At 42.8% G+C, this 21071-nt stretch overlaps 1 protein-coding gene across 4 annotated transcripts in view; it reads left to right on the top strand.

Annotated features, from left to right (window-relative positions):
• ARHGAP26 (Rho GTPase activating protein 26) overlaps positions 1 to 21071 on the top strand; it is a 448717-nt gene that overhangs the window by 368928 nt on the left and 58718 nt on the right. For all 4 annotated transcript variants that reach the window (XM_057732267.1, XM_057732256.1, XM_057732285.1 and 1 more), the window contains exon 20: positions 4181 to 4334. In XM_057732267.1, coding sequence (XP_057588250.1) covers positions 4181 to 4334 — 154 coding nt within the window. The remainder of the gene's footprint in view (positions 1 to 4180; positions 4335 to 21071) is intronic.

Below are 21071 nucleotides of genomic sequence, written 5' to 3'. Positions count from 1 at the left end.
CTACTGTGCATGGCCTGCACACCAGGAATGTATGGGCTGACACTGACCTCACTGGTCATTGTCATGGATGCTTGATGTAGTCTGTGAGGGCAGACGTGGCCCTGCCCTTGAGTAGTGTGCATTTTTAAGGACTAAGTCCACATCCAGTTTGTCACTCCTCAGAGAATTCACATTCATGAAAGCATCCTACCTGTTACCCATGCATGTTTACAATTGCTTGGGCTTCTATTTTATCGTTTCTTTGTTTCTGGGCTCTTGTTTTCTGTGACTAATATGAAGAGAGATTCTTGTTGACAAACACGTTTGAGGAAAACAAGCATTCTCACTGCCTTCAACCAATTCGGGAAGACTCCGTGCTGTGGGCAGTCTTTCTGTTTTGGTCATTTGATCTTGTCGACTTGACTCATAGCTGGTTGCTGTTTTCCTTTTTCAGCCCACTAGCCTGTAATTTTTTTTCTTCAGCAATATAATTGCCATCAGCCCTTCTTATACCTTCTGGTGCAGATGCCAAAGCTGGTTTGAATCATCAGTGACTCAAAGAAGTCCAGCTCTGGTATTTGAATGATTTGGTTAATTAAAAAAAAAATCTTTTAGGTTGTCTGTTCTCATTATGTTTTTCTGTCTGGAGCAAGTATTCATTTGCCCACCTGACAAAAGTCCTGTTTTGAGTGACATTACTGAATCGTTTTCTCTTTGTTTCTTAATACATTGCAAATGCTTTAGAATTTGTCGTGGTATAGTTTGCCTTAACCACTAAACATTTGATTTACTGTTGATTTTACTCCCCACTCCTTCTCTGGAATAATCACCTCCCTACTCATCCTCAGGAAGGATCATCAGCATTTCAGTTTAGATGTCTGTCCACTTAGAAGCTCTCAGTCTCATTATGTGAGGTCTCCTGTCAAAGAAAACTGTAGTGATCTTGTAGTCAGAGAGTGCCAGCTTTCCAGATTTCCTTATCACATGGCCCATTGAGGGATATCAGTAAAGAGTCCACATCTTAGGATGCATATTTGGCTATCTTGGCTGCAAAATTTTGAAATATTATGATTAATTTTTTGGCATTTTCTTCTTGGACAAAAAAACTCCTTTCCCTGATCTTTTGCTGTTGGTGTTGTTTTGCTATCGGTTATACCATATGTGACAGATCCTAGATACCTAAATAGAAGTCAAAATATAATCTCCAAAACAATTTATTTTTTTAAAAAAGAATTCTATGTCTTCCAGTAAATGAATACTAGTAATCCTCAAGCTCAGTTTGGGTGTAGCCACCTGTTTTATTCTATTGACTTTGCTAGTCCAGGAGGGCCAAGTCCTCATTATCCACCCATATCCTCATTCTCTTGTGGGTATGTGGGAGTTTGGGATTAACATGTACTACTATACATAAAATAGATAATCAACAAAGACCTACTGTCTAGCACAGGAAACTCGACTCAGTATTCTATAATAACCCACATGGGAAAAGAATCTGAAAAAGAATAGATATATGTATATGTATAACTGAATCACTTTGCTGTATACCTGAAACTAACACAATATTGTAAATCAACTATACCCCAATATAAAATGTTTAAGAAGTAAAAAATAAAAGAAGAAAAATACAAAATCATGTTCCACATGCTACAACCTTCCTCATTTGCTCGTGAAGAGACCTAGTCTATAATACTGTAATGGGAGATACGTTCTTAAAACTTTTACATAAGTCCATTTTTTAGAATCAGATCTTTTTATGAGCATTAGGATTTTGAGGAAATATTTTATAAAGCAAAGCATCTTTGTGTAACTTTTTTTTAATTGTGATTTCAAAGTGTTGTCTTTCACATGCCCAGTCTTGGGTTGCTCATAGTCTACTGAGAAAGGTAGACATATCAACAAGTGAATATGTGCAAATTATTCCATACTGTAGTATACATCTGATTAAAACACCAACAAATTAGTGTCAGAGTCTGCTGTCTGGGGACCAGGTTTGGTACTCAGGAGGAGCTCAATAAATATTTATTGAATAAATGAAAATTGAAGAAGGCTTCGTTTCAGATACTCTGTTTCTAATGGATAGTAAGGCAGAAAAAAAATGTACTGATAATATTTTAGAAAAGCTAATATTCTTTTGGCAAGACATTATTTTTAATTCGTAGAATTATAACCCTCTCATGGACAAGTAAATATAATCACAGAGAAATATGAGCTATAGTTATACTCTTCTCTTTCCTGTGAATTCAGATAATTATGTCCTGCAAACTTGGCCTCAAACCAGAGTTAATAAAACTCTTCATCTCTCTTCCCATATGGAGCAGAATATGTCTCCACTGAGCCCCAAAGAAGTGTCATCTTTACTCCCCTTGGAGTGAAGGTAGTCTTGGGCTCCTCACACTTTTTCAGGAGTCTTGATATGAGTATTTTGCGCAAAGGAAAATTTTGCTTATACTGATTCATACTGGTAAATGGCATATCCATTCTCTCAGATATCCCCTAGTTAATTTTAGAGTTGTTTTTCTTCCTGGTAGCAAGTTCCTATTTGCAGGCCCTGTTAGTCCTCCTACATCTTGGCTCAATGTAAGTCTCTTGATTTCTCTTTTTTTGTTGTCTCTCTTTGGAACTCAAGCTTTTGAAATACGAATAGTCCTAAACCTCAGGAATCAACGGAATAATCTACTTTTTTCAAAATCTAATTAGAGTTCAGGAATCTCCCATAAGCCTCATGGGGTTTTTAACTGTTCTGTAGGGCTTCAAACATGGCATTGAGAATTTGCCAAGGTACTAGGTGTTATTGTTGTGTGTGTGTGTGTGTGTGTTTGTGTGTTTAGGTATGCGTGTACCTAATGTGAAGATTACTCTAAACATCATTTCATAAGCATATTATATTTTTACATACATGAATAGTGCAAGGAGAGAGTATTTTTTATCATGACATCACCCCCTTTATTGCCTAAAGAGACCTGAGTTCAAACGTTGACCTCTAAACTACTGTGTCAGCGAACATAGTCTTTCTTCTTAGGGATATAGTATGCCTCTGGCCCATTTCAGAAAGGTCCAGTGAGGATTAACCCAGATGTGATATTTCTTGATATGTAGATTGATTACCCAAAACATCAGTTGATTCCACTATGGTGTATCTGTAAGGAATATGGAACAAGAATGACATTCCACGTCTCTAATGTTTCGCTGCAGCAGTAGTGCCCCATGCCATTTAGCTAAATCATCCCTAAAATGTTTTCTTCAGTGCATGGTTCCAAGTTTTTAAAGATGGGAAGAGACAGAAAGTTCTTTTCTTTGAGCAACATTCTGCAGTTTACAAAACACATTCTTGCGTGTGATCCCACTTGATCCGCGTGACAGCTCCCCGAGCTGTGCAAGGCATTTTTCATGCTCCCCATTTTATAGCTGCACTAACCAAGAAACAGAGAGTCAAGGAATATTGCCTGACTCCACACAGCCAGTCAGGGATAGAGTCTTGAAAGGAACTCAGGTTTTCTCCCCTCTGACTTGGTGATTCTCTCCAAGCACTAATATGACTGCTTGGAACATGGAGTCCGTTTTGTATATGCAGACTAGTCTGTAGTCCTTACAGATCTATTGATCAGAGAACTAACTGGAAGCTAAACATCAAATACTCAGAGCTAGAGGCAACCCAGAAAGGTCTATCTGGGGAGTGGTCAGGGTTCAGACTGCAGAGCCATAAGGAAGTGGATGACCAAAGAGTAGATATTTTATGGCATGGCTGTAGGGTCAGAGTTAGGACAAGGCTTAGACAAGTAAGACAGTGTTGAGGGCAGGAGCTTTAGAATAAAGGGTGAATGTCACAGAAACCAAGAGGATATGACTGATTGCAAGGGGGCTTTGAAAGCTCTCTCTGTTCTGATCATCTGCCGGTCCAAAGAAGACACAATGCATAGTGTGGTGGTTGGGCCACTCTCAGGAAAAGGCTGGTCACATGAAAGGGGAGATGCGTCCTGTCAAGCGGAGGAGGGAGTTTTGCTCTCAAGTTTCAAGTCACCTGTTACTCTTGCGCTCTTCCTGTCCTGCTTGTAATTCTTATCCTTTCCTATGTCCCTTTCCTAGCTTCATTGGCACCAGAGAGCTCCACCTAATCTCATTATTTATAAACTTTTATATAGGTAGGAACAGGCTATCCCTGTGGAATAATATTAATATGGGGTTTGTGGCTTTTTTCCCCCAGAGGAACAAAGAAACAGCCTCATCAACTCCAGTTTGGAATCTGTCGTCTCATCAAATGCAAACAGCATCCTTAATTCCAGCAGCAGCTTACAGCCCAACATGAACTCCAGTGACCCAGACCTGGATGTGCTCAAACCCACCCGGCCCAACTCACTGTGAGTATGACATCTGGCTGCCGGCCACAGGAGGCCCTTGGTCAGCTCTTCTGCCCAGAATGTGCTCTCTGGGCCCATCTGACTTTGAGTATTAGGTCCTGTGAACCTGATTTAAACATTCTCCCTCAACTTGGAAGCTTGGCTAAGTTTGTTTTGGATTTTTTTAAGCATCATCATCTCAAAGGGGAATCATTATTCTTAACATACTGCTTCTTGGCCTTGGTGATGTTTGATTTACCAGCCTGCTGAGATGGCTTTGGTGATGGCTCATTGCCTGTGCTGGCTGCTGGGCATGAAAAGCAATTTCTTTTAGTTTTACAAACATCCGGGCACTGTTGTAGCTCAGTAGATTGGTAGCTGAGTCTGTTTCGCTCATTTGTGTCGTCACAGTTTCCCTTCTCCCTGACTATGTTGAGTATGTGCAGTGCTATCTCTGTGTCACTTCCAGAGAGAATAGCTCCCAGATGCCCTTTGAGTCTTCAGCTCCTCAAACCGTGATCACAGAGAAGACACTCTAAAGGAGAAGAACCTCTGGGTGTTGAGCACCCACAGCTGAAACAGGCAGTTTTGAGGCTGGTTGTCCAACCCTGCACGGAAACTAGATCTGCTCTGCTTGGGCCAGAGGTCTCTTTTGTGGTTGCATCCCACATTACTTCGTGTGCTTCTTCAGACCACCCCATAAATCTTGTCCACTAGAGCCTTTGCACAAAGAATGTGAGGCCATGACCAGAACAGCTGGACTCTCCGGCCACAGTTGTATAAGACTCAGGAAGAGCAGAGTTGACTTTGCCTTTCTCTGGTGAAAATAGTTTGAGGTTCAGCCACAAATTGCCTTTAGGGCAGTTGTTTCTCTTGGTGAGACACTGGGATGTCAGAACCTTTTCCTGCCCCTCTCCCTGCTGTGGTTGCATAATTGCACACCACCATTCTATCTTGCTGACATATTTACAGATCTGCAAAATGGGTCTCACAATTTTTGCCTTAGAAGAGACTAAAGGGTATTAAGGCTTGGAAGGAAAAATGACTCTAAAATGGATGTAAGAGACACTTAGAAAATGTAGCAACAGTGTAAGATGAAATCATACATTGAGAATATCTGGTCTCTTTTTAATTGTTGGCAGCTTTAAATCCTACCTGGATATTCAAGAATTTTAATTACTTACCTGTTGTCAGGCAGAAGATATGTTTGTTTACCGAGAACTAGCCTCAAACGCTGAAAATAATTTACCTTGTTGAGCCCGTGGGCAGTGAGTGCCTTCTGGTTTCCTACAGCCAGACTCGCCTGTGGCGCCTCCCTCCCTCAGTGGATGGCTCTCTCGCGTTCTCCTAGAGCTGCTTTTTGTGACTTCAAAGAGATTCTGGTTTCTTCTCTTCCATTTTGTTGAAGCCTCTGTACCTTGCAGTTGCTGACGTTATTTGTTGCTCAGCATGAGCAAGGTTGAATTTCTAGCCCAGGTTGCTCAACCCTCCCTGATGTTAGCTGGTGACTCCAACTAGTGGTCCTCAGTCTTTGTGTTCAGCTGCTGGGGGCTGGGAGCCCCCCGAGTCACTGTTGAGTACAGTGTGTCCAAAGAGTCTGCTTCGATAGCTAAGTGGAAGCCGGGGCGGGGTGGGGGTGTAACTTTTAAATGCATCTTGGAGGAGGGGGCTTGGCATTTTTTTATTTTTCAGTTGTCTAGATGTGATTTGTTTTACATAAAGCACTGGGGGTCACTTTGCCTGCTTCACACCATCCACTGGATACATCTCTGCCTGCTGTAGGTTTGGGGGCTTTCTCAGGGAAGGGAGGATGAAGCCAGGAATAGTCTACTTGTTTGCCTCTGGTGGAGGATTGCAGGTAGGAATGTGGCGTGTTTGCCGCAAGACTGTTGTCCTCCAAGCCTAGGGAATAGCTAACTTACACCTGGGAGACTTGAGCTCCAGGAAGGCTGCTCTTGAGGTGGAAGCAGCACTGACACTGGAGTTTGCCACAGCCCTGATACCCACGGCCGGAAGACGTTGTTGCCCAGTTTGTGCCTGCCTGTTTTTGTTTTTTTTTTCTGCCTGGGATTGTCCTGGGCAGACCACCGACAGATGGATGAGAGGCCGTCCCAGCAGATGGAAGCCACAGTACTTCCCTGAGTCAGTGAAATCTGAGAAGTCTGAAGCACCCTCTGCCGTGGTGCGTGGACTTAGCTGCAGCCAGTCAAGGCCAGCCTCCGTCCTGGACCCTTTCATTCCTTTCATCGTTGTTCACTTGGAGGTGCACAGAGCTCCTTGAATGGGAACACTTAATAACGCAGATGAAAACACAGGAGCAAGTCAAGGCGTGGGGGATTACCGTTACCTTGACTATAAATTAGGCATAAGGTGGGGAACCAGTGACCAGAAAACTGTCCGTTCTTTTTACTTCATTCATTTGTTTTTCATGGTTTTCATAATGACTGGTATGATCCTTCTGACCACAGTACGCTCATAATGAAAGAAACACGTTTGTGACTCAGCACCCTTAGGTACTTCAGAGGCCACATTTTGCTGTCTCATTGGTAAATCTTTCCTAATTCTCCAAGGAGAGGAGGACCCTCTTGTTTGTGTGGACATAATGCTAAATCAGGCATCAGAATCGGAGATGCCACCATTTCAGCCTTGCCAGGGCAAGGCTGTGGGGATCCTGTCTTTGTCAGGCCCTCAGCTGGACCTCTTGGGGTAGCCATCTCTCCTAAAGATCAAAGGACACTTGGTGAGTTTAACTCCGGTCTGAAATGGTCAGCAAATATTGCTGCCCTAGTTTGTGCTCAGAGCTCTGCTGAGCTACCTGGGTTAAAGGAGAAAAAGGATTCCTGGCCTCCCCAGGAGTTTACACTCTGGCTGAGGTGGAGGGACAGTGTAAATGGCAGTACTAAACGGACTTGGAGCTCAGAGTGCGTGTAGAGTTCAGCAGCTCTTAACTGGGTTTCTGTTAGGTGCACAGACCAGTCAGCATCGGGAAAGGTGGAGTAGGTGAAATGTGAGGGGGCACCAGGTAGCATGATATGGGCGGAGGAAGAGCACCTCAGGTAAGGGGATGAGAGAGGCAGAGATAATCCAAGGTGGAGAAAAGCAGTCTACAGACATGTGTGTTGAGGGAGGGGGAACTTAATTCTTCCCCAACCACAACCACCAAAAAAAAAAACAAGATTGAACCAGCCTTTAAGATCAGGTCACTTCACACAGAAATCCAGATTTCATACTGGAACCCCTTGACATCCACATGCAAAAAAAAGAATTTAGACACAGCTTTCACAAAAATTACCTCAAAGTGGATCATAGACCTAAACGTAAAATGCAAAACTATAAAATTTCTAGAAGACAACATAGGAGAAAATCTAGGTGGTCTTTGGTTTTGGCAATGACGGTTTAAATACAGCACCAAAAGCATAATCCATGAAAGAAAAAATTGGTAAGTTGGACTTCATCTAGGCTAAAAGCTTCTGCTCTGAGAAAGACATCATTAAGAGAATGAAAAGCCAAACCACAGGCTGGGAGAAAATATTTGCAAAACACATATCTGATAAAGGACCAGTATACTAAATATATAAAGAACTGTTAAAATTCAACAGTAAGTAAACAGGCCACCCAATTAAAAGCTGAGCAAAGGATCTGGACAGACACCTCACCAAAGAAGGCATACAGATGCAAGTAAGCACATGAAAAGATGCTCAACATCTATGACATTAGGAAATTGCGAATTAAAGCCGTGAAATATCACTCCACACCTATTAGAATGGCCAACGTCCAAAACACTGACATCAAATGCTGGTGAGGATGTGGAGCAACAGAAGTCTCATGCATTGCTGGTGGGAATGCAAAATAAAAAAGCCACTTTAAAAGACAAGCTGACAGTTTCTTATAAAACTAAGCATAGACTTATCACACAACACGATCAAGCGATCACACGCCTAGGTGTTTACACAAATGAGTTGAAAGCTTAGGTCCACAGAAAATCCAGCCCACAAATGTAAATAGCAGCTTTATTCATAACTGCAAAAACTTGGAAGTGCCAAGTTGTTCTTCAGCAGGTAAATGGATAACCGAACTGTGGTACATCCAGAAAATGGAATATTATTCAGTGACATAAGGAAATGAGCTATCAAGTCATGAAAAGACATGGATGAATCGTAAACGCATATTGCTAAGTGAAAGAAACCACTCTGAAAAGACTACAATATGGTATGATACCAACTATATGACATTCTGGAGAAGGCAAAACTATAGAATCTGTAAAAAGGTTAGTGGGCAGGAAGGACACAGGGCATTTTTAGACAGTGATACTCTTCTGTATGATACCCTGATAGTAGCTACAAAACATTATGCATTTGTCGAAACCCATAAAATCTGTAGAAAAGAAAGAGTGAATCCTAATGGAAGCTGTGGACTTTAGTTAATAGTTAATAATAATAGTAGTAATAATAATGTATCAGTATTGGTTCATCAGTAGCAATAAATGTACCACACTAATGAAAGATGTTAATAATAGGGGAAACTTAGGGAAAGGGGAGAGTTATATGAAAACTCCAAATTATTTTGAGCAGTTTTTCTGTAAACCTAAAACTGCTCTATTAATAAATTTTTTAAAATCTAGATTTCTGGCTTGTTCTGAAAAGATAACAGATTTGGCCACACGAAATTCATATGTTGCTTGGTAACAGGTGACGCTCTTTAGTCTCTGTCTTCTTATGGGTCCACTTCACTCTTTTCTTTCTCCAACACCTGTGATAAAGTAAATCTGGCCAAAGAATCTTTGCAGCCCCTCCCGTTAAGAGGTGGAGTCCTTGAATCTAGGCTGACCTTTGCCCTCTGACTTGATTTGACCTTCCAAGCCCAGGCCACAAGGCCTTGCAGCTTCCCGTCTCCTCTTGGAACCCAGCCACCACGTAAAAAGGTCCAGCCTAGTTTCCTTAAGGATGAAGAACTATCGGAGAGAGAAGGCCCACTGTCCCAGCCAAGCCCAGCGCCTGGGCCACCAGTCAGCTAATGCCGCCACATGAGTGGGTCCAGGAAAGACCAACAGAAAAGCTGCCCACTTAACCCACAGATTCATGAAAAATAATACACTGTGGTTGTTTTAAGCCACTGAATTTGGGCCAGTTTTTTCAGTAACAGTTAACTGACACAAGTCAGAGTCATGGGCAACTTGTTTGGGATGGGGCTGGGCTGCCTGGGTCAGGTATGGAAGACTTTCACCATAGCATATGGCACATGGAGCTTAGCCTTTCCATTTTCAGAATCTGCTTTGAAAGAAAATGACTCATAAATGAGATTCTAAGAAGTTAAGAGACAAAACAAAACCCATAGCTGATGGCTGAGTCAAGGAGAAAGATAGTTCTAATGCTGGCAGGGAAAGCACGAAGCCCTAGGTTTTAATCCTGGCACCAACGTCAACTGGCTGGTGCTCTTCCTTGGCCCTGAACGTGCGCCTGAACATACCCATCTCCCACTCCCGGTGGCGAAAGGGGTGGGGCTGACCTGTCTTTAAGAACAGAGGTCATTCACTGGGTGCTTCCAAAGGACTGCAGAAGTAAGTCACTCTCTCCTCTCCCAGTGACCAACAGAGATGGCCTCATGCCACCGCTTTTCTGGAAGATAGTGATTTTTAAGGAGGAAGTAAACAAATGCTGAGAAAGAAGTCAGGGGATGTCCCACTAGGGACTTAAGATACTGCAGTAATTCCCCCAAATTAAAACCAACTAGGAGGAATGCTTTTTTCAAACCGCTGGGGTAGGGATGGAGGGGCTTGTTAGGATTGAAAGAAGGCCAGGAGAACAGGGCAATGGAGGAACCCAGCCTTGGAATTCTCCCTGCCTAAGTGGTCCCCACCCCTGAAAAATAACTCACTGTCCAGTAGCCCCATAAATAAAACTAATTTTTCTCGTCCTTTCCTCTCGACACACACACATGCATTTCCAGGTTATTTCTGGTGACCTAAAAGATGTGTGCATGCCAAACGCCTTCAAATTCTGCCAGAGTCAACTGTCCTCTCCGGTTCTAGTGGCCAGTGAGAGGCAAGAGAACAGCGCCTGGAATTCAGAGGATAAACAAGGCCTGCTTCCAGGCAGAGTTGTTTCTCTGAAGCACGGTTGGCTTCTGCTGAATTCGATTCAGCTGCTCTCACATGAAACCTGGGGAAAGTTCGCCTGGAGAGAGACCTCTAAAATTTTACTTCTGTTTTACTGAATAAGTCAACATTCGCTTGACAAATGTTATTTGAACACTGACTGTGGGCCAGGTGTCATTCTGAATGCTGAAGATAAAGTGCTAAAAAAAAATATTAGAGTTTCTGCTCTCATTGATTTTATGTTCTAGTAAGGTAATATCAATATCTCAAATATCAAATGTTGAGAATTTCTGTGGAGAAAACCAACATAGTGTAAAGGAGGTACAGATTTGGGGGGAAAGGAGGCAAGTGACTTTAGTACTTTCTGCCTCAGTTTCTTCATCTGTAAAATAGGGTCATTGTACCCTCCACAGAAAGGTGTTGTGATGATTAAATGAGATCTTTTGTCATGTCATTTATACGTGCAGTGCTACGAATGGCAATTATTAGTAGTGACTCAGAGGGCCTATTCCACACCGTCCTTTCTCTCCCTCTATTCCCTCAGCGCTGGTGTGTATTTTTTGGGTGCAGAGAGATGTCCCCGGCTGTTCTGCTCATCTCTCTGTACCAGCTTCCCATCGTGATGGTCTGGGGCGCTCTGTCAGGTCAGTCTTTGAGTTACAGTGAAAAGGAGGAACTTCTACTGTAGAGGCAGGTGCTGCCCTGCCTTCTACCTGGACCAGCTGGGGTAGGCAGGCCTATTCCCGAAACATGTGGAAACTGCCACGTCCCACAGGGTACCTGATAAGCTGCATGCCTCGCTGTTATTTATTGGGACCAAATGAATCACTAAATGAATAAGAGGCATTAGACAAGGGATAACTAATGGCATATTTTTTTAAGTGCTATTTTATGCCAAAAGAGTTACACCCTAACAGGCAGCTATGATTTTGCTCCAGTGATCTTTATTTGTCATTCTTTGGAATGAAGGGATTTGAAAGAGGAAGTTTTCCTCTGTAGTTGAGTCAGTTTTCTGTGGGAAGAGGATCTTTCCTGTTAGATTGAGGATACTCTTTCTCACCTACCTCCGAGCAGAAAAGGTCTCTTCTGAAAACGTGGTGGCATTCCCCACCTTGAAAAACAGCTTGAAGGCATCATGATTTTCACGAGGACTCATCTGCCTTTTCTTGTCACTGCTCACCACCTCTATGGTGGTTCCAGCCTGCTCAATTGTGGTTGTCTGTTGCACAAACCCGGAACCATCCCTTTTACACCCCAGGCTCCTGGGGCCATCACAGCCACAGCTCCTTCAAGTACCAGGCCAGGTTCCCTTGCCGTTTTCAGAGATTGTCACTGATGTGACCCGCATTCTTGTCTTCTGAGAGGTCTCCTGTCAGCTTTTCCCATTCTCCAGCCAAGATCTCCTGGGTTAGTCAGGAGACCAGCTGGCTTCACTTGGTTGAGGGTGGAGATTCCTGCTTGGTGACCCATCCAATTTTTATTGGATAAATGTGTTTTGTTATTAGCAGTTTTTCTTTTTTTTCACAGAAAAATTGCTCGAGGCAGACCTCACGCTTCATGACCCAGCAGTATTTCTTTCCCAAGCACCAGGGCGTCCGTGGGCTTGGATCTCTCCAGCCCGTCAGCAGAGGGGGTATGGGAGGAGGCGGGGACCAGACACCATTCCAGTGCTCAGCCAGCATCCCTGTTTTCCAGCAGAGTGCAAATCACACACGGAACAATGTTTTCCTTCACAAAGATTGTTTTCGTCCCCATTTTACAAGCTAAAATTGTATAAAGAGTCTGCATTTTCTTCTGTAAACTAATCAATCTTACCAAATAATCTTAAACAGTTCCCCCCACTTGCCATGACATGGAGTAGACGCTGAAGCCTTGGGGTTTAATGAAAACATATGAATGAATGAATTTCATTCTGAATTTAGCTGCATTTTATATGTGTAAGTGGGTGTTAGGCATTTTAAATCTCCAGGTTTTGGTAGCATCTTTAGGGAAGGAAAAAGGCTTAAGCTTTTGCATGGCTTTCAGCACTATTATGCCTGTAAGTGGACTTGGAAGGAATTCTGAAAGGCCATTTTTCTTGCTTTGGGTTAGATCTGGGATTGTCTGTTTCCCTCCCTATGTATTTAATTTGGAGGAACCTCATTGGTAGATCCAGATCCTAAATTGGGTAAATTAAAATCATATTAGAGTTCAAGTACTGCTTTTTAAACCTTTTTAGTCAGTCTGGAAGGCAGATGCTTACTTACCTAGGAACACATTTTTAGTTGGAAACAGCCCTGGGGTCTTATTTTTAATGCCTTCTCTGCATTAAGAATCTAGAAAACCATGTACTGTAGTCTGCTTTGGTCTCTGCGTGCAGCTCTTCCAGGGCAGGGTCTTAGCTCAATGCAGTGATTCCCAGAATGTGGTCCTGTGGCCGGCATCATTGGGAGCTTGTTAGAAATACATGTTCTCAGGCCCCACCCAGACTTATTGGGTCAACAGCTCTGGAGGAGGAGCCCAGCAATCTGTGTTTTAACAAGCCCTGCAGGTCACACGCTCAAGTCTGAGAACCATAGTCATAGTGCATTAGGCTGATAGACTTCCACAAGAATAAAATCTGGATATACCTCAATGTAGAACTCTCAGGGCCAAACCTGTGTCATCACTGGCACTTTGATTGTCCCTGCAGTGATGACAGTAGTGGAGCTTAAGGGCACCCTGCCCTTGGCCCTCAGGGGAACCCAGTTAGCTCACCAGTGCTGTACTTGTCAGCTCACCAAGGAAGCCAGCCAGCTGCTTTGCAAATGCTTGCCTTTTGGTCATAAATCAAGAGAGGGTGGATGCATCAATTAATCAAGCCAGTAGATATTTTTATTGAGCACCTACTGTGTGTGTAACACAAGAAAATCAAGACCCTTGAATTGACAGAGAAAGAGATCTCAGGGTATGTGATACTGAAAGTGATGTGTTGACATCAGCATGTACAGAAGACGTGAGACTTCTGGGTCAGCATTCCCCAAACTGAGGCAGGAATGGGAGACAGGTGGAAAAAGCAGAGTCGGACAAAGTTCACCAAATTCTTGACAAGAGGACCTCTGTGCCTTTAATATGTCCATTGTGAATCTCCCAAGGGGCATGTCTTATGCCGCATTTCCTAAATGAACTTGACCACAGAAGATGGTTTTACAGCACTTCTCTTCAGCCTCCTAGAACAGGATTGCGCAGTTTAGGAAATGCTGTTCAGAAACACTCTATTTTTGAGGGGGAAAATGTATTTCTCATAATGGATATATTATTGTGGCAGAGATCCTTCAAAAAATAGTGATTTAGTTTATATATAGATGTGTGGCCACAAATAGCTATCTGAAGACTGGAATGGGTTATGTCATAACATAGTGGCTTATATTACGTACAAAGCATCAGTGAGCCTTGGGATCCAGTGTAGGGAAAAACCCATATGGCCTGGGCAGTGAAACTGTAGCTCTGCTATATCCTGTAAACTTGGGCAAGTTATTTGCTCTCTCTGAGTTAAAACCTCTTCTTCGAAATGGTAATAATAATAAATAATAATACCTACCTTCAAGGGTGTTGTGAGGACCAGATGAGATATCCCTGCTTGGTTCATAGTAAGTGGTCAATGAAAATTGGTTGCTACTATAATTTTTTTATTACTTTATCATCATTGGCTCTTAGACTGCCACCACCACCACCAGTGAACAAGCCCCTAGTGTTGATTCCTTTCAGTTGTAGCTGTAGAGAGTCAGTGTTTATTTTTGTTTGTTTGATCCTAGTGTGACACAAAGCAACCAGATTAAAAACATTGAGATAATAATTCTAAAATAAATTAAAAGAACTAAAAATAAATCAACTACAAATAATAAAATACATGGAAATCAGTAGATGCACTCCTTTTACAAGTCAGGCTTCAGGATGTTTGCTCAGAGTCGTCAGGTTTAGGTGTTTACTCTCGAGAGCCTTGTCAAGCATCTATGCTATTGTTTCTCCATTGGGTGGAGCCAGTTGGAACTACACTAATTAGACTATAACCTAATTACAATCCCTGAATTGTCACTGAGAGATTATTTAGCCTCAGGAATTCCTTTCTAGCCTGTGACTGTATATAAATTTGACTGGTATTATGGCAGAAAAGAAAAGTTGTTTCTGAAAAAAAAATCATCCTGAAATTCTGCATCTTAGTTATCCACTGTCTTTGTTCTAGCTGGTTCTCTTTCAGTGTCTGTCAGCTTCCTTCTCAAGGAAGCAGTGAGGTTCTCCCTAAGCCATTGCTTCAGTATTTCTTCCATTACACCTTTCATACTGAAGAGGCGATGGGGCTGTTCCTTGGCTGTTGTCAAAAATGCTCAGAAAAAGGAATAAAAACAGCTGCTTTAAGGTAACCTTATTACCTCTTGTTGCCCTTTGTGAAGAAGCCATGTTCTCAGAGGGAACTAAGACAGTGTTGCCCACAAAGAAATAAAGGCAAAACTACCTGTCCAAGGTTGACATATTAGAATCCTGAGAAGAAACAGTAAAACGAAAGTAGCATAACTCAGGGAGAATTTATTTACAAAGGGATGGGAGCAAGAGAATCATGAGAGTTAGAACAGTAAACCGGGGCTAGTAGCCACCAACTAATTACCATCCTTAGGCCAAAGAGACGTGAGTAGAAAGTGGTCTCCAGAACCCAGAAGGGGAGAGAGTTCTATCAAGTGGGCACCTTGAAAGAACCTTTGGTCAAGGGACTCAGCCAGGTGGAGGTGACCTCTCAGAAAACGAGACAAGGGAGTAAACACCTGGGCTCTATCCTTCCTCCTGCTGGTCTCCTGCCAGAGCTCCCCATTGGTGAATAAGGAAGCCCTGTTGATGAAATCCATGCTGGTTAGCTCCCAGGGAGAAGGGCAGGTGGAGAGTGGATGCCATCCAGCACAGAGGTATAGTGTGGTGCCATTTATAAAAGCCAAAGAGTGGAACCAGAAGGGATAGCAAGGGGCTGCCTAAATAAATCATAGTGTAGACTGCTACCCAGTACAGCAGAGGAATGAGGTCGTTCTATATGTGCAGGTATGGAGCATGAAGGGAAAGAGCAAGGTGTAGGGTAGTGTGCAGCCATGGTTCTCAGCCCAGGCTGCACGTTAGAGCACTTGGGGAGCTTAAAATGAAAAATTCCAATGCCTAGGCTCCTTCCCTGGAGCCTCAGAGTTCAGTGATCGGCAGTGGGATCTGAGGTTTGGTATGTTTCTTAAACTTCCTAGGTGATTTGGTATGCAGCTACTTTTGAAAACCATTAGTGTGAATTGTGTGATCCTACTTACATATACGAATCCAGGGGTATATACACAGACAGATGTGTGTACCTGTTTGTAATATTTCTAGAAAGATACAGGAGAATGAATCAACATGAAGGCAGATTGAACAATGACTTGTGCTGGAAAGGACATAGACTTCTTAATACTACCCTTTTATCATTTTGGGATTTTTTTACAAGCACATGCATGGAGTTTTTTGTTTTGAAAACTCAAAATAGATTTACTCCATTTTGAAATTGCCGTTCTTTTATTTATTCTCTTAAATTTGTGAAGTATATCTTTGTGAGAAAGAGTTCTCTTTTTTAACCTTTAATATTTGTTACATCCTCAGTGACTAATGATCTGAGTGAGATGCCTACTATTTGATTGAAGAATAAACGCCCTACAGAAAGGTGATGCTTTTGGTGTGTCTTAAATGAAATTAATGCTATTTGAATCATTCATTCAGTGGCCAAATGTCTCCTCCTCTCCAAGCTGGTCTGTCCAGGCATCCTGGTCAGTTTAGCAAATGGTAACTCTTTGAGGACAGCAGAGGAAATTGTCTCAGGGAGCTAATTAGAGTGAATCCTTAGACCTCTATGTCTGGACTGATTTTAGATTTCTTATTAAATTGAGAAGCCCTAACTTAGGAAACCAGAAAGTCAGCTTGCTACTGATGAACTCCTCTCCCATCCTCTCAACCAACATTGTGAAATTTAAGTAGTTCAATTTTCTTGACCTATGTATAGTTCTTTCATCTGATCTTCATCTGTCATTCTCCATCTGCCATCTACCCAGTTTCTTTTAAAAGCCTCCTTTTAAAGCAGAATGTATAATGGAAAAATCTCAGCTCCTGACCTTTATGGAGGTACGCTAGAGTTACTCCATAATAATTAGCTGTCGCTCTGGTAACCTTGGATACAGGGCTGAAGTCACCTGTGTTTGTCACTGTCCATCCCCCACCTTCTGGATAGTAAGATCACATGCTTCCTGCTGATGAAAAAGGAACAATTTAGTAATTTTATCATTCTTTTAAGTTTCTCTTGTGAGAGTAGAAGTGATACTGTTTGTGATTAGATACACTAAGAATAAGTGTTTTGCTTAGTTTTTCGGTGACTAAAGCAGTGACATAGGAGAGAAATCATCTTGGGTTTTAGCAAGTTGGAAAGCCCTGTTCAGTTTATTTTGTTCACCACTGTACTCAAAATCTTAGATGATTTAATCAGGTAAAACTTGCAGATTAGAATTTAAGTACAGCGGCACCCAAGATGGAATGGGAGAAGGAAATTGGCAAGGCTGTTGTATCAAGTCAAGCATCACCAGGATGATGAAAGTCCACTAACTTCAGTATTTAGACTTGAAGAATACTGCTTGAAAGTTGGGAAATCCAAAGCTGAAGCACAAGAGAGATTTCTGATTTTCAGATAAGTGTGTTGGGTTCAACTCTGTCTTGAAGGAAGCCCATACCCTCCCCTCCCCTAGGTTCCATACACCATGCCTTACAGCACAGACCTCATGGTAGGAGCACCGTGTAGCTCTCCACTTCCTCTGGGGGAGAAACAACCCCCACCCTGTCACACACACACATCCTCTTTCCCATTCTTCTCTTGACCCTTTGTGTGAAAGTGGCATTAGAGGAAATATGCCCTGAGTCATCCTGTGGTGGTACTTACAATGTACAGTTGTCACAGTGAAAATAAACTGGCAGAAGATCAAGAAGCAGGGTCATGGGAATCCTGGATGCACTAATCCAGCAGAGACAAGGTCCACGTGTTAGTGACTGACATAGCCAAGGTGGTCAGCACAGACAGCTTTCAGACCCAGCACTCTCCCAAGTGAAGACTGAAAGTTAAATAATTATTAGCAGAGAAACACCACTGACTGCTCTTGCTCAGGTTTCTACCCTTTCTTAAATCTCAAGAACAGAGACTTAGCTCTGCCTTATTGTCCTCTTGGAGCATGGCACCACCAGGTAAACATTTGCCTGTGTATCTTACTTGCGCTTGAAGTGCTCACCAGCATCAGCCTCCAGAATCAGCCAGATCTGATGGACAGTCCCTACCCAGTCAGCCAGCAAACACATAATAGATAACTTCTGTTCAAGGCACCCTTCCAGGCACTAGGAAAGAGACTGAACAATACTCTCCCCTCAAGTCTCTTACAGTCCACATGGGGGAAATCAGATCTACGGACACGAGGGGAACATTGCTGCCAGTGAGAGACAGATTTTAAGTAGTAAGTGAGTGATCTGGTCATTCATTCAAAGATATTTATGGTTGAATGAAGTGCCTTTGCAATTTATGTTGTATAAACAGGGTTTCCAATAATCTCCCTCCTTCATCTTCTAGATCTGCTTTGAGTTTGTAACTTCTTTGTCTGCCTTGGTCCAGTTTACTGAGAGCAGGGGAGGAGGAGTTTTGCTTTTATGACCCAGCCTTTTTATTCTGTGAGCTGGGAGACTTTCTACCTCTCAGATTCTGCCTATTTTCAAGCATTGGGTTTATAAAAGAAAATGGTACAGTTCCCAATTGGTTTTTTTTTTTTTCACTATGGATCTAACATTTTAGATGCCTCAAAATTTAAAATTTGGACCATAAAAATGATGTAGAGATAAAAAAATATTGAAAGAAATGAAAAGATGGAATTTGATCATTTGAATATGTTACACTTTTAAATTTTTTTCCCACCCCTAACAGGAGAGTTTCTCATTAGGACAATTGTACTTTTCTTCCCCCCCCAAAACTAGCAGTTTACTAATACTTGTTGCAGAAATCTGTAACAATTTCTTGTGTAAAGCATACACCAAATATCTTGTTAAATTGACACTTAATTCATACTTTGAAGGATTGTTTTCTGGCCTTATATGGAAAAGTTCTTGGTAATTAGTAGTTCTTTAAACTCGGAATCAGAGTAGCCAGGAAAAATAAGTAAAAAGAGACTATGCCTTGCTGTGGGACAAGAGAAACTTTGCTGGTAAAGTTTTGGCAACCCCAAATCTCTGTGTGGGGCTGAGGACTCTTTTTTCTGGTTCTTTGTCTGAAAGGAAATTCTGTGTTAAATTCCCTCTGCCTCACAAGCCAGTTATTCTGCCTTTAATTTCAACATGAGTCAGTTTAGGTGATATGTCCACAAGAAAGCGCCCTGGTTCATCATTGCAAAGAAAGAAACTCTTCTTGCAGTATTTTTCTTTGCAAACTTGGCTAATTTTTCCAGGCACTTCTTCCACTTCCAGAAATGTCAGCTTCTGGAGTTTATTCTTTTCAAGGTACAATTCAGTAACCAATTCCAGTGGTGATTCAAAGGGAGGCTTAATAGAACCTGAGCTGAGTTGATGCTTTGACTAGGACGAGCTCTGAATGGGGCCATAGAGAGCTCTGTTAGCCATGACCTTTAATGCTCCTGGTGAAACGCAGTCGGAGCCAGCTTCCCGCCTTACTCCTCACTTTTGGTGCACCTTATACAAGCAAGTTCGCCATTCAACCCACTGAACTTGGCACAGCTCGGGAAGAATTGGGTCTCTGTGTTCAAAATGTTCAGCAGAAACTTAAGACCCTCCTCTAGAATATGAATATGTAATCCGTATGTGGGGCCCCCAAACAGGAGAGAGCAGTGTGATTTCCAGCAGAACCCTGGATGTGTACTGCCACAGCCTCACACTTAGCTTTACTCCAGGTTCACCGAGAAATACAAGATTTGTAGTAAAGAAGAGAAAGAAAATGCTCTCTCTGCTCAGTTAAGCTGACCTGTGTTTCGCCACCTCTGAAGATGTTCCCTTTTCTACGGAGGGAATAGGATCCTTTCCCAACTGCATTCTCACGTGTCACTGCAGGGCTGCCTTTGCTCCACATGGTAGCTGAGAGGCTGCATTGCGTGTCTGTGCAAGGCAGAGGTGGAGTCAGGACTCCTCAGGGCAGGCTTTGGTTTTGCGGACTGGGGCATCCAGGCTGAGACTTTTTGTAGGCTGGGGAGAGACAAGGGAGGAGAGATGAGGGCATTATCAGTTGGGTGGGGAGCTTTGGGGAACAGAACTATCTCAAAGGAAATGTTAGGAGTTTCTCATAAGTAGTATGTGATACGACTCCTCGTCCATGTCACCTCACGAAGTCCTCGGCACTAGTCAGGTTTTCATTATTCAGGCTGTCACAGTGTTAGGAGCATAGGCTCTGGGACAGGCTTATTTGAGTTCACATCCCAACTTTACTGCCTATGAGCTGTGTTGTCATGAAGAAGTTACTTGACGTCTATAAGCCTCGTCTGTTTGATAGGAATAATAAAGTGTCTACCTCATATGGTTGCTGTGAGGATTAAATGAAATAGTTCATGTAAGGCATTTAGTGTGGCTTTTAGCACGTAATAATTGCTCAGTAAAAGTTACCTGCCCTAATGAGTGTCATAGTTTCTATTTTAACAATAGCTGAGGACACAAAATGTCTTTGGGTGGTTGTACTGAGGTGCTGAATCCTGCTTCCTGGTGGACACGGGGTGAGAAGGGATCCAGCATATTTGAGTTACAGAGTAACACAGCCCCACCCCTCTAGACCAGTCCCAGTGCACACCTGGCAGCGAGCACCAGAGCACTCTGAATAGGAAGAGCCTACACCTTCACCTGGTTTCTAGCCTGGTTGGACACCCTCGGGTCACTTGAGGGTACTAAGGGAGTGTGATGGGGCAGAAACGCAGGCCAGGAACCCAGGCAAGGCTGGAGAGAGCTGGAGCTACAGGGAGGTGGAGCCACTTGGAGGAAGGCCAGGACCAAAATGAAGTTGGGTGGCTGTTTTTGCTCTACATCACCACCCTTCAGCTACCAGGTGTGTTGGCCCTCATGGCGTCCAGCTGCTTCTGCTTGATGCTCACAACTGGCTTATTATTCCCATCATTCTATGTGTGCATCTTTTTCCCCCTCGTGGCTTCTGCGTCCATAGCTTTGGATTTCCATGGCTCCAGTGCTACCTCATAGTTTCGCTCTTCACAGAATTTCATCTTCTGCTTCTACCTAATTCTCTGCTTCCCAACCCAATTTCCTGAGAGTGAGACTAACTAATGGATTGAGTCCAGCTTTCTGCTGGGCCCTGTCCTTGGCTGGTGGACAGTCTCTGGAGCAAAGACCCTGAAGCAGGTGCTTCTAAGGTTTAGTCATCTGTGGCCAGAGGGGCTGGGTAACAAAACTTTCCAGCAGGAACAGAGGGGAAAATAGGTTCTGAGGTTGCCTTGTCCAATGTATATACCTTATTTTGCACAGAGTTATAACAAACTAGCTTGGCTCCAAGATTTCCCATCATCCAGTATTTTGGAATATAACACTCTGTTCATTCACAGAACAAAAATTAATAATTACTGATGAGGCAAGGCACAGAGAACTTAGGAGAAAAAAAATACGTAAAGGTGGTAATAATGCAG

The sequence above is a fragment of the Hippopotamus amphibius genome, chromosome 1, assembly GCF_030028045.1.
Source record: "Hippopotamus amphibius kiboko isolate mHipAmp2 chromosome 1, mHipAmp2.hap2, whole genome shotgun sequence".
NCBI lineage: Eukaryota > Metazoa > Chordata > Mammalia > Artiodactyla > Hippopotamidae > Hippopotamus > Hippopotamus amphibius.
Note: the sequence above shows the minus strand (reverse complement) of the source record. Positions and strands in the feature narration are given on the sequence as shown.